This window comes from Hirundo rustica, chromosome 3 (genome assembly GCF_015227805.2).
Source record: "Hirundo rustica isolate bHirRus1 chromosome 3, bHirRus1.pri.v3, whole genome shotgun sequence".
NCBI classification, from domain to species: domain Eukaryota; kingdom Metazoa; phylum Chordata; class Aves; order Passeriformes; family Hirundinidae; genus Hirundo; species Hirundo rustica.
This window is the reverse complement of record NC_053452.1, coordinates 93,168,191-93,181,546: the sequence shown is the minus strand read 5'-3', so window position 1 is coordinate 93,181,546 and position 13,356 is coordinate 93,168,191. Positions and strand designations below refer to the sequence as shown.

Sequence of the window (13,356 nt, the reverse complement as noted above, 5' to 3'; positions counted from 1 at the left end):
GCAAAGGATATCTGCTGAAGAGTTTTCTTGAAATTTTGTCACTTCACAATGCTAATTTCACTGCAAGTCTGACTTCCAGTCTTTGCTGGAGCTACAGTTCTTTATCAGTGGGGTTTAATGGGTTAATTTCTGCATTCAAGTTTTGAAATCACATTTCAGATACCATTTTTCAGGCATGCCTCAGATAAAGTTACATTCTGTATTCTTTAAACAGATCTAAAATAGCCCTTGCCAGTTAATTATAAATTAGTAGCTGCTTCTCCCGTGTCAGAAACTTCAGACATACCCACAGTCCATCTGTGTATGTGATTTGTCCCAGCAACTCAAATGTAATTACAAACTTTAAAGCACAATCTCTGCAGAACTGTGCAGTTCACTGTTCCTGTCTAGTTATTAGTATGTTCCCAGACTTGAAAGCAACTTTTTGACTGAAAGGTGATTGAGAAATTTAGCTTGGACAATGCACTCTGTCAATTTAGGCACTTTTCAAGAAAAAAGAAATCACACTGAAAGAGATAACAGGATGCTAATTTCCTGGGAGAGAAATCATACTACCCCTACCTTCATTAGCCACTGAGTGTTGTTCTCCATGATGTTCTCAAGTAGCTGCAGCCTTTGAACTGAATCGTCATAGTCCAGAGGTGCATCCCTCTGCACCGCGTTGGACACGTAGGGAGTCGAGGAGCGGCAGTTGTCCGCCTCGGGCAGAAGGAAGGTGTAGCTGCACGACCCGTGCTGGACCTGGTACTGCTTCTTGCCTATCGTCTCCATGCTCTTACTGAAGGAGTTGTATCCTGAAGCTAAGAATATGCCGCAGCCCAAAAAGAAGCAGGCGGCCAGCTGCATTTTAATCCCTGCGGTAACTCGGCGGACCTAGAGAGCCTGGATGCGCTGGCCAGAGCCCGGCCCTAGCGAACCTGCGGCGCAGCCGAGCGCTCCGCTGCCATGTGCCGTCAGGCGAGGGCCGGGCTTGCCCGCCTGCCCCGGGCGGGCCGGGGAGGTGCGGCCGCTCCCGCCGTGCCCGCAGCTGTCAGGCGCGGGAAGCAGCTGCGGCCGCCCCGCCTGGCCCGCTGCCTTCCTGCGCCGCGCCGAGCCCCCGCCGCCTCGCACCCCAGCCGCTCGCTCCCCTGCCCTTATAGCGGAGTTGGAAAGAGCCGGCACACGTGTGGAGAGGAGCCGCTCCTCCCTCCCGGGCTCGCCGGGGCCGGGGGGCAGCGCACGGCGGCTGGCGGGAGCGGGGCGGCGAGAGGAAACCCCAGGGAGGAGCCGGCAGCGGCGGGACCCCTGCGAATTCCTGCAGCACGGCTCTAATTAAGAGTTTCCTAGACAGAGCAATCCGTTCCGATAGCCTCCAACTATCCTAGTAAATCATTTGCTATGGTAATCATTTTTAAGCTCCTTACCCTCGACCACCTCGGCTAAATACACACACGAACACACACACGCAAGTCCCTGGGCTTGCTTGTTCTTAAATTATTTTCTTTAAACTATGCTGAACCGAGATGTAATTTAGTTGGTGCTTAATACTTTGTGGAATTACAGCGAAAGACGCCGTCCCGTGCATACAAAAGCGGGCTTGGGTACGTCCTTGCGAAGAGAACACGAGAGGCAGTAATTGGAGGTTTTCAGTTGAACACAGAATTTGTATTTACTGAATCTCTGAGATGAACACTCATTTTTAGGCATGTCTTTCAAGAGTTAAGCGTTTACAAGCTTGTTATTTATTATTTTAAAAGCTTTTTTTTTTGCTTTGCTTTTTTTTTTTCTGTATGACATGGCTAACTTTGGAAGTGCTAATGTTAATAAAAGTTAGAAATCACAAGTCAGCTGGGACTGGAAGAGGAAAAACCATCCAGAGGCAGTGGCAGTAAGGCCTGGCTCAGGAAGTGGCATGGCTGAATAGGAATTACCCTGTTAGCTCTCCCTAGTCCAATTCTGTGCCCTTGGGAGTGGGAAATACCCATAAAAGGGGAGGGAAATTCTAATAAAGTATTTGAAATTTATATGTAAGAGTAGAAAGGACTACTTCCCAACTCCCATGGTCTCTGCAATGATCGGTCATCTTGAAAAAGCGGAAAATTACTAGCCAACTTACCAGACTCTGGGAAAGAGTCCAATCCACTGAAATTATGGAAAAGTTTACCTCTCTGGAAGGAGAAATTGTCTTCTTGAAACCAACATGATAGGATACTGACCCCTAAAAACAAACTGCCTGAGATTTTGGCAAGGTCTAGATCTGGAAACTGTAGATTTTTCTTAATTAAAATAAACAAAGGGAATGCCATGCTAGTCAAACTAACATGAATTACTGACTGAAGTTTCTCATATTCAAGGAAAATCCCAGCATGTCTCAGGATCTCTTAATAAGGACTCTTACATTACTTGCTTTATCATATATAGTGTATTAATGTGGCTTAACTATTTTATATCATGGAAGTTGTTTTCAGGGGTTGTCAAAAATAGTTGTAGCAGCTTAAATTCATGTCTTAGATTGTTAGAAGATGCTGATATTTCTTTACATAGTTACCTTTGGAAAGGAAAATCTCTAGTATTTCATTCTGGCGAATTCCAGAAAGATTCTGATTATATTTGGACTGTGATGAGTGAAACCAATTCGTCGGATTTTTTCCAATGGAGTATTCATATGCCACTTCTAACCTTCTAAGCAGAGGAAACAGAGGAATATGTTTGTAATGGTCAAGATTATTTGCAACAAAATGTATGTATTTGGAGGGTTTGGTACATGAAGTATGCATTCTCCATCCCTTCAATTTTGTATTGCAATAGCCAAGCAGTTAAATGTGATAGCTACTTGCATTGATAACAAAGTTTCAAACTTATTGTGTACTGATTTCTAATTTTCAGTTAATTGAAGTTTTTGAAAGAATGTTTAATTCCGTGTGAATAAGTGTTTGCAAGGTACTTGACTAACCTACTATTATCCAATGAAGATAGAATATAGCATTAGATTAATACACTAGACTGTGTGAAACATTTCTATCTAATCAGACATTCCAATTCAGTATTTTCTGTTATTTGGGTTTAATTTTGTTAAGTTAAATGAGAATTTCCCATTGCAATGTGTTCTTAAATTGATCTGTTCCCTGCTTTCCTTGCACAGCTAGCCCAAAAATATAAAGGGCCATATCATCCTTCCTTTCACCACTATGTGTGTATACTCAATAGAGTAGTGCTGAAAATTAGATTGCTCCAGCCCTGGAAATGTCTGTCTCTTTATAAGGAAGAACTAGAGGATAATCTTTATTTTTCTGATTATATTTTCATGGATTTTTTATTATTATTATTTTTTAGTTAGATATTGAATGTAAATATGAGACTGAGCAGTATAGTCTTCTAGAAGTTTTCTTTTTAATTTTTAGAGCTCTACTCAAGGGACTGAACACATATAAAAGACAAGATTTAAGGGAGAATCTGCTGAGAATTCATTAGATAGGATCTCCATGAATGACTATAAAGTTTGCCATCTGTATGCCACCCTAGTGAGTCACATCACCACTGTAATCTGGCAGTTCCATTTCAGTGGGTTTGGAGGAGAGATGGGTGTCTCTAAAGGTTTGAACTGGAGTCTGTTTTCCTTTATGAAAGGCCGAAGCATGACCCTGGGAGGCCCTTGTGCTGTAACGAGGCCAGGAGCAAAACTGAATTTGGAGACTGCCTAGGAAGCCTTGCTGTATCCCGGGCCTCCACTAGGGAGAACTGTGGTTGTAGAAATACTGGAAAGAGAAACTAGTTCACCTTTTACTGTGTTTTAGGCTGGGCTTGGGGTTTGTGTCTTGGGTTTTGTTGTTGTTATTGTTGTAAATGAATGAATGAGTAAATGGCCAGTTTCTATGGCTGTCTGCAGTTCAGGGAAAAAGTATGGAAAGCACAGGTATTATTCTGAGAAGTGACAACAAACTCTTAATGGAAGACTCTTACAAGCACAGAAGGCACCACCAGTTAGCTTCTACTCACTGTTTCTCATCTAGGTCTTGGAGAGGTGCACCATGGTAATGTTTTTCCCAACCTTTTCTTGATAATCCCAGGCTGTAGGGACACTAACTGAAATACAACCCCCCCACACACACACATAACTGAGGGAGGGTTTTTCTGTTTCCCCATCTGGTCCAATGGACTCATATTGCTTTAATGAGGTGCTCTTTCCCACTGTCCAGGAAAGTTAGTGATTGTTCACCTTGCCAGCGAAATAAATATACATCCCTTTAACCCTTTGCTGCAGCTAAGTGCCGTATTTGGTGCATCTTTTGGAGCAGTTGACTGTGATCCTTCACCCTTTCTATCCCTTTGGGAGCAGCTTTCCCAGCTGTGGAGGAGGAAGTGGCCTTTGCCTCTCCAGAGAGTCGAAGCCAGAGTTCAGGGGGAAAGTAGTAACAGCTAAATTTAGGAAACTGGTGTGAAAAGTAAGGCAAGTTAAATCCATTTTTGTCCTTGAAATCTGAGGAAGAAGAAGGAAGATGCCTGAATACAGCCTTTTTACTGAACCTTAGAGGCATTTTAACAAGTCTGCTTGAAAGGGATGGCTTATTCTGAAAACTGAATGACTGAGAAGATCTGTCCCCTGTCAGTGATGAGAACGACCATTTCTTTGTTAGACATGTTGAAGTAGGGAGGAATTTAAATAATTTGGCATGGAGTCTTACAAATGTCAGAAACTGAGTAAAAAGTTATAATTCAGACTAGTCACATCCTCTCAGTATTTCTTTCATGTTCGTTGTTCTCTTCATCTTTCATTTCTGCTGTCGATACAGAGTGTTGTATTTACATTCATGATACATTTTTCCTGTAAACTAAAATATAGCTTTTAGCCTGTGAGTTCCTGCATGCTTTAGAGCTGAGTGTATACAGTATATGCCATAAAATACCAAATAGTGGGTTGCTATATTTAAAGTACAAATTAGATCTTTCCCTTTTTAGAAAGAAGATACCCACTCAACAGAACTCACCTTATAAGCAGAGCTGAAATGTGTGTTTTTTCAAAACTAAACATTTAGAACATTTTGCCAGATGTGTGTAGGCAATTTCCTTTCCTGGGAAACAGTAAATTCCCTTACTCAGCCAATTGTGGGTTTCTTCCATACAGCATATGACTAGGCTGATTTGAGAGAGATGCCTGAATTCTACTAACATCTTTCCAATGATCATTTTACTTACAGCTGCACAGCTTCTGTTTGACAGGCAGATACAGAGATCATGTGAGATCTCTGATAGAAAAGGGAGCATATAAACTTAAGCAATATAAGAAAATGTTGACTTGGCTTTAGTCTGCTATCTGCAAACTGCTGCCTTTCAAGATGCTGATTTAGTACATAAGGTCTCATTTCAGGAATTTACTCATTTTAGGAAGGGAAAACTACATTATAAAGTATGTGCAAACTAGAGGCAAAAAACCATATAAACAAGTAGGTTTTAGTGCTGCTTTCTTACAGGGACATTTGATCTACATATATAAATGAAAATGCTGTAATGAAACTTCAAAATCAAATCTGAGATGAAAAATCATCTGAAACATGGAATAAATTAAAATTCTTTTATATATTCCTGGCATTTGCATTCCTCATACTTTGACACTCAAAGTTAAGTTCCCACCTTTAGTTCCTGGTATTTTAATATTAGTTTATAATAGTTCCATTTGCTGTCTTCAAAATATTTTCCTTCACTTTAAGTAGTTTAGAATTTTTCTCAGGAACAAATGTCAACAAGGACAAGATTCATGAACTTGTAACTTAAAAAACAGGGAACAGGATCTGGGACCCTATTGGATTTTTAGGCTGCTAAAAATATTGTCTGTTTCTGGATCTTACATTTTTTTTTCAAAGAGGGGAGTGATAGGTTATTATGTTTTCTTACAAGCCAAACAATTTCTTTTCATCCAGACCCATAGTTCAGATTTTTAGCACTTTAATGATAATATCTTACCAATCATTCCTACTTTCCCCACCATTTGCTCATTATCTTTTTTATTCTGAGCTTCTGCACCAGTCTCTCATGACTTCTTTAACAAAGTCTCAGGATTCCACTGACTTTCTCAGCTGCAGCTCATTTCTAATCACTCAGAACATCTGGTGTAACATCTTGTGAATTCATAATCATCTTTATGTTCCATCTCTGACGTTCCATCACGTCTCCTTTGAGTGCCCTTCCTTACAAGGGAGGGCATTTGCCCAATAGTTCTCATATTGTACTTCTGCTGAAGGGACAAGAGGTCAATAATCTGATCCACTGAAAATTTCACTTACCACTCTGTCTTGGTGACTCAGTCTGTTTTTTCCCATCTTGCCTTGTACATCCAATCGATCATTTCAGTACAGAGTATTTTTCCTAGATGTCACAGCACTAGTAGAAGCATAATGCAGCCAAAACCAGAATTTGTATATTTCCTTGGAAATTCTTCCATGCTCCCTTTTTCTCTTTAACAGCTGGCACTGCCACCATCCTTCAATGCATTTAAATCCATAATCTGCAAGTTATGTTTCTTTTATTTCTTCAGTGTTTCATTCTCTCCCTTTTTTGATGCTATGCTTTCATTAATATGTCTAAAATCCCTGTCTTGGTCCTTATCATCAACATGCTGAATTTTGTAATGTAATCTCTCTTGCTCCTCCATAATATTTGAAACGTGACTTGCTTATTAAGCTTATTGTATTCGTTCTGCCTCAGTAAATTACATTCACTTGCCATCATAAGGATGGTTAGACAACCATCAGAGCTCCTCACAAGTAGATATATACTTATTGCTTTTAATTTGGAAAGTCTAATTTCAGCACTTCTCCAACCAGTATGTCAACTTCATTGCTTTCTTTGTAGCCACTGGCTGGATTGGCTTTCCTGGACTGTCTTGGGTTAAACATGGGATATCTTTTCTCAGATAATCAGATATTTAATGTGACCATATTTTCAAATTATAGACTTATTTTGGTGTCCCACTTTTTTAATGTAATATTGTATTAACATTAAAAGACATTATATATTTTATATATACATAATTATATCTGTATATATATGCATGCTTATTATGTTGTTGATGCCACTGTAGCTAAAATATAATTGATCATGTTGATTTAGATTGGGACTTTATGATATCACATCCTGAGTAATAACAATAAAATTAATTAATGTGGGTTTTTTAATTCCTGTCATTATCACTTCCACATTCCAAAACTTTGTTAAATACAAAATGCTTCTTTAATTTCTGCTGCTTCAGTACTTTTATAGTCATTTCCTTTTCAGTCCAAATTTTCAAGTGATATCTAAAGTAGAATTCACAAGTATCTGTTAAGCTCTAGTCTATACAAATAATGTAGGCATGTATCAAAGAAGACTCTCACTGTGCATTAATGAAGTTCCTGTTTGTAGGACAGATGGTAGTGTCTTTCACTGTGAGCATTTTCTAATAATGAATGTTATTTTAATCTTTGAAGAATGAGTCACCCACATACAGAAGTAGGAAGTGAGTCCCAAGATTATGAAGATTAGTTGCTACATGTCCTTCCTCCTTAACATTTTTATATAGTTTGGCTATAGTGCCCAACGGCTGTGCTTATTCTCTTCAGAGTTATGTGATGACAGCAAACTTTAGCTGGTAACAAGTGTAATTACATCTTAAACTCAAATAGTACGAGTTCAAAACTAACATGGAAATTACAGCTAATGTTAAGGATCTTACAATTACGCTGCTGAATATCTGACAGTGTTAAGTGCTGTGCCCTGTCTATCTCCCATACTGGGAAAAGCATAATAAAGCACTTGTTTAAACAGGTTATCATTGGTTGAAACTGAACAAAATAACTTGTGTGCTATTGTGTAGTAAAGCCTTTAAAACCTGTTTTGAAAAATTGTTCCCATACCACTTCTGTATTTACTCTTCACTGTTGAATTAGAAGTTAAAAAAAAACTAACATATGTTCTTACTCTGTATGCTTATATATGGTTTCTATGCTTTGAAAAATGTTTTTTAAATTACAGTTTTGTGCATTTGGACAATTTAAACCTAAAATCTTTATGTAAGGTTTTGACTTTGGTTGTGTTATGTGAAAGCTGTATTATGTTGATGTGAAAAGGCAGCAGACTCTGAAAGAATCCAGAAGGCTTTTGGAAAACGAGAAATTTGCCTTACTGACATCCTAAAGAAAAATGTATATGCCGTTTGTTTAAAGGAATGTATTTTAAAACGTCTAAGCAGCTGACAGTGAGATAGCCTTACGAGTCACCCCAGCCCCTGTGATTTAAATCCTTCCTCTTGTAAGCAGTCAGTCAGGTTAGCGGAAGGTTCTCTCATCTGCTAATAGCACACTTACTTGATAATAACAGCATGTCACACTTCCGAAGAGCACGGTCAAGTTAAGATCTGAATTCAAAGATAAACTGGTGTCAAAGAGGGAATGAAAAGGAAGTGAAAAACTGTGTAAGAGGAATAAACAACACTTTCAGAGAGGGAGAAGACATTTACGGCAACAGCAAGGTACCTAGTTCCTGACATCTGTTTCCCTCAAGAAAAAAATACAGTACATGCACTAACCTTTTTATGGAGAGTGCAAGAAAAATATTTGCAGCATGTTTTCATATGTTCGTATTTGTTGAACTGTAATGTGTATTTGAAGAGGACAGAGCAACTGCAAACTATTTTTGCATTCCATAAAGATAAATATTTTCTTTTTTTCAGTACTAATAAACATAGTTCGGTAATAGCTCTCAAAAAACATTGCCCACCCTCTTGCTGATTCTGCCACAAAAACTGGGCATTCATTTTGTCGTTGGTCTTACTGCTGTAAAAGTAAAGGAAGGAATTAAAATGGGGTTTTTTCTCCCTGGTTAGTGAGGCATCAGAACCTGTGATGGGACAAGCACAACTTATCCCTTGGGAAGGCTGACCTGAAAGAGAGACTGGACAGAGCTAGAGAATAAAGTAGATATTTATTGAAGGGCCTTTAAGGGTACACCTTGGGCAGGACAAGAGCCTGACCAGGGCTACAGCCAAGATGGACCTAGAATGGTCACAAAATGTACAAGCAGTCACGAGCAAACTTTTATAAGTTTGGGTCCATTTCCATATTGGGGTTTAATTGTCCAATTACAGCTTCAGATTATGAAGTCCCATCCTTCTTGTTTTCTCTTTTCAGTCCACTGTTGTTTATGCTTTTGGTCCTGAAAACTTGCACCCATTGTCCTTGGTCTTCAGCAGGAAAAGGATTTGTTTTGTCTACCTACTCTGTGAAGAGAGCTTACTAACACTTACTATGAGGCTCTGAACTACACCCCTAGGCAGCACAGAATCTGAAAAACATGAAAGCTAAAACTTAAGGCATCACAAAGGTTAGCTGCCTACAGATACCAAGATTAGGGCTTCTGTGAGTTTGGACTCCTTGCCTCCATACAACTTGGTGCTCTGTAAATATTAATGTAAGTGCCTCACTGGCTGAGTAGCATTCTGTTCTTTATCTTTCCAAATAAATCCTTTGCTGGAAAGATAACTGTCCATCTCCAGTAGAATATGTAGACAACACAAAATCTCTTATAAGTATCCTATCATTAAAGTGGTATGTTTTCTTACCAACACAAACCAATTAGAAATTCCATTTACTGGACTTTTATCTAAATCTGAATTATTACTTGAGTAGTTTCCCTACACAGAAAATTCAAATCTTTAAAAATATTTATTCTGTCTCACTAGAAATATATGTACAGGAAATTTAGAGATGACATTCATAATGTCTACATTGTTTAAATGTGCATCCACATTCAGGCTAGCCACAGCCAAAGTGACTTCTATTTACAAATCAAATAGTTCAATCTTAGCTTATTAGCTTGAGGTTAAGCTTGATTATAGAACATCTTACTTGTATTTTATGCTCTTACTTGAATTTTATGTCAATATTTTCGGTCAAATCTGTGATCAAATTCTATTATAAATAACTAAGAAAGCTTCACCTTTGGTTTTAAATTATACATTCTGATTTGGTACTGCTTCAGGATTGTGGCCTGAGATTTAATAGCAATGTTCAGTGAACAATATTTTTCTTGAATAAATAACTTAATTTCTAGTTCATCAAATTAGTGACCAGCTAATGTTCTTCTACTAATTTCTGCTTTCCTTTGCCTGTTCACCCATTTAAGTATCATTATTATGGAAACAAAATCCATACATTCAAATATTTACTATATGATGTAGTGAAATGACAATGTCTCCTACCTCAGCCAGCTTAAAATATTTTCTTTTAGCATTAATGACGATTGTATCCTTGTGTAGGGCGTTAAGGTGCCCTTCTTGGATTAAATGCATATATCAGGTCAACCAAGATTTCCTTGTGGAGTCAGAGAAATTTCTCTCTGTTGATCAGAAGGAGACCCTTGGGTGACAAGTTCAGATGACAGCACCAGAAGTTGGGTGAAATTAATGTCATGAAACTTATGGAAATAAGTGACGGTTATTCAAGATTTCATATGTGTTTCATTGTCTCATCTTAAAGTGCTGTTGTTAATGTATTATCAGTATTTTTCATTTTATTACAATTTTCATATTATTGTATCCAAATTGTATTGTTTTGCCGCTCTTTTTCGGTAATGGATTCACTTGGACTGTGAATGGATTTAAAAAAAAAAAACCAGGCCAGTAAGAAATTGGGTCTAAATAGATTGTTCACCCTGGAAACATAATTCTTTTACACTGCAGGCACATTTTGCAAAGCTAACACTATACCTTTGGTAAATGTCAGTCGAAATGTTTAAGCAGGGACTGTTCCAGTGCAGCCCATGGTGAGGAGGGATGGACTAACAATGGACCGAGTTTTCAGCCAGCTGGGAAGTATTCCAGGCAGGACTACAGCAGGCAGGGAAACTGTAGGGAGTCATTGCCTAAAATTTGTTTTAATTTTATACAGAGTATAAAGATATATCTTCTGAAGCTAAGATCTATGAGACTGTAGAAAAGCCTCTCATGAGAAGCAATGGAATCCCTATTGTATGAGTAATACAGATGGCAAAACACTGAAAAATGTAAAGGAAAATCCCATGCTGGCAGCAGTATGAATTAAGCGCTTTACATCTCTTAATTTTTCTCATCAAATCTCATCACTTTGATGAAAGAAAGAAAAATGTTTATGTTGGACCTCCAGGTGAAAAGTGCTTATAGGAAAAAATATTCCTCTTCAGATGATAAAAATATAATTAATATAGTTGAAATAATTACTGCATTTTGTCACAGACATTAAATTAAACCTATCAGTAACAAGCTAATATTAATGCCTGTTAAACACAATTATTCCAATATAATGCAGTAGTGGGTTTAATATTGGAAACTTGGTTATGGTTTCATATTTCTTTGTAATATTATGACAATTTAATTTTATATTATTAATTCCATCAATGACATGCAAAAGAATACAGTTATTCCAATTGCTAGAAGCATCAGAGTGAGGGTGTGCTTCATGGACTATTATTGCCCACATGAAAACCTTCTTCACTGAGAAGTTTGCAACCAGACAAATTATTCTCAATTATCAATGGCTTAATTGATAACTTTTGTTTCCAGAATTAAAAAAAAAAAAAAAAAAAAAAAAAGGCGCTATTTAGCTATTTAAACATATTTACAGTGAATAATTTTTAAAAAATGCATTACATGGACATCATGAACCGGAAAAAGCCATAAATTTTACATCAAAATCGGATTGCTCTTCATTAACTTCTGATAGATTAATTTCTCTACTTTTAAAACCTTTATTTTTCAACATTTACTTGAGGTGAAGTGGGCTCCTTTGTATTCATATGGTTTTTTACCTTGCTGAATCTGCGTTGTGGGCAGAAAATCTGCACTCACTTACCTCTGACCTAACTCTGCTGGCCCACAGTTTTAGACTACAGTACACTCAATAAAGAAAAATAACACATGCTTTTAAGAGAGCTGTTTCAATAAACTGATAGCCTCAAGGACTAAGGAAAAAAAAAAGTGATGCTTTAAAGGTGAACTGGGGCTTTCTCATTTAGAAGAACTTTTCTAGTATCCGTCAGAAACTTTTTGTGATACATCTGTCATGGAAAATGATCAGAAGCTGCTGAAGTAAACAAAATGTGGGTCTGTTCTGCATTATTGTAATTTGCAGATGCCCTATGCCTGCTTAAAGAGGATGGCCCAAGGCTTTAAAAACTGTTAATGACATGAACAGTAGCCAAGAACTGTCTTTATTTGAAATACAATTGTATTTTTAAAATAAACCAGAATGTGTGAATCCTCATACAGTTGCCATTTGCATTAGCTTTACACAGTGAGAATTTTTTTTAAAGATACAGATTTCTCACTAAACATTGTGTGGACTAGCTAAACAATTGGAAGTGTTTTCAAGAGGTGTTACCACTAGTTAAAATATTCACATTTGTGGCTGGTCCAAATCAGGCTTTACAATAAGTGAAACTTAGTTCCCTTTCATTGATATCTCAATGTTCATAAATTCATTAAATGTCCATTCATCAAATTCCATCTCTTTTCTGGCTCTTCCATGTCAGAAGGAGGCACCTGTTTCCAAAAAAATGAACTGGCAGACGGCTCAGTAAATATTGCACCATATGACAGCTGGTGGAATAAAGTATTTTTAATGAACAGAAGACAAACCAAAATTAAAGTATTCAGAATTAGAAATAAGGGAGAGAGGATTTCTTATCTTGTCCTTTTCTTTTTCTTCTTCTTTTTTCCTAGTTAATATTCTTCTGTGGAGTTGTGAATACTAAATACTAATTGTTGAAATTCAGCACAGTTTGGGACTGTGTAACAGCTCTACACATGGACATCAAATACACTGTAGTGGTAGTGTATGTGCTGTACATGAAGGCTTTATCCATGTATGCATTGTGTCATTTTTCCAGTTTACTAGGCATCTGAAGATCAGCCTGGTTTCAATGAAAATACGTGGAAAGCCATAGTCCATATGCTTTTCATATGAGACATAAGGTTTGACTGTGTAACACTGGACATCCCCCATTCTGTGGGACATCTGCCAAGCTCAGCAGAAATAAAAGTTACCGGCAGGAGAATAAAACCAGAGGAATAAACGATTACTAAATCTTTATTCTGTTTTTAATTTTTATATTCTGCTCTGGTCTCAGCTGTTAGAGTCAACTTTTAACAATGTCTCCGAACTGAAATAGCCATGTATTCTGTTCTTTAAAATGCTTTGTGGTTAAAACTTTAAAATGTTTAATGTTCATAAATGAATGACAGATTTTCAGAGGTTCTCAGTGCAGGTTTAGAGACTTCCAAAAATCCTAGTATGTCTTCCTTTGCATCTTTAAAGTAAGAATGTATCTCTGATCTATGAGTTTGGAAAAGCCTTAAGAGGCTTTTAATATGTT

At 37.6% G+C, this 13,356-nt stretch overlaps 2 protein-coding genes across 3 annotated transcripts in view; one reads left to right on the top strand and one right to left on the bottom strand.

Moving 5' to 3' along the window:
• The window catches only part of ANGPT2 (angiopoietin 2), a 45,105-nt gene extending 44,143 nt beyond the window's left edge, over positions 1-962 (bottom strand). For both annotated transcript variants that reach the window (XM_040059043.2, XM_040059044.2), the window contains exon 1: positions 562-962. In XM_040059043.2, the coding sequence (XP_039914977.1) occupies positions 562-846 (285 nt within the window). In that variant the 5' untranslated portion in view covers positions 847-962. The remainder of the gene's footprint in view (positions 1-561) is intronic.
• MCPH1 (microcephalin 1) overlaps positions 1-13,356 on the top strand; it is a 127,427-nt gene that overhangs the window by 90,429 nt on the left and 23,642 nt on the right. The gene's annotated exons all lie outside the window — the stretch shown is intronic.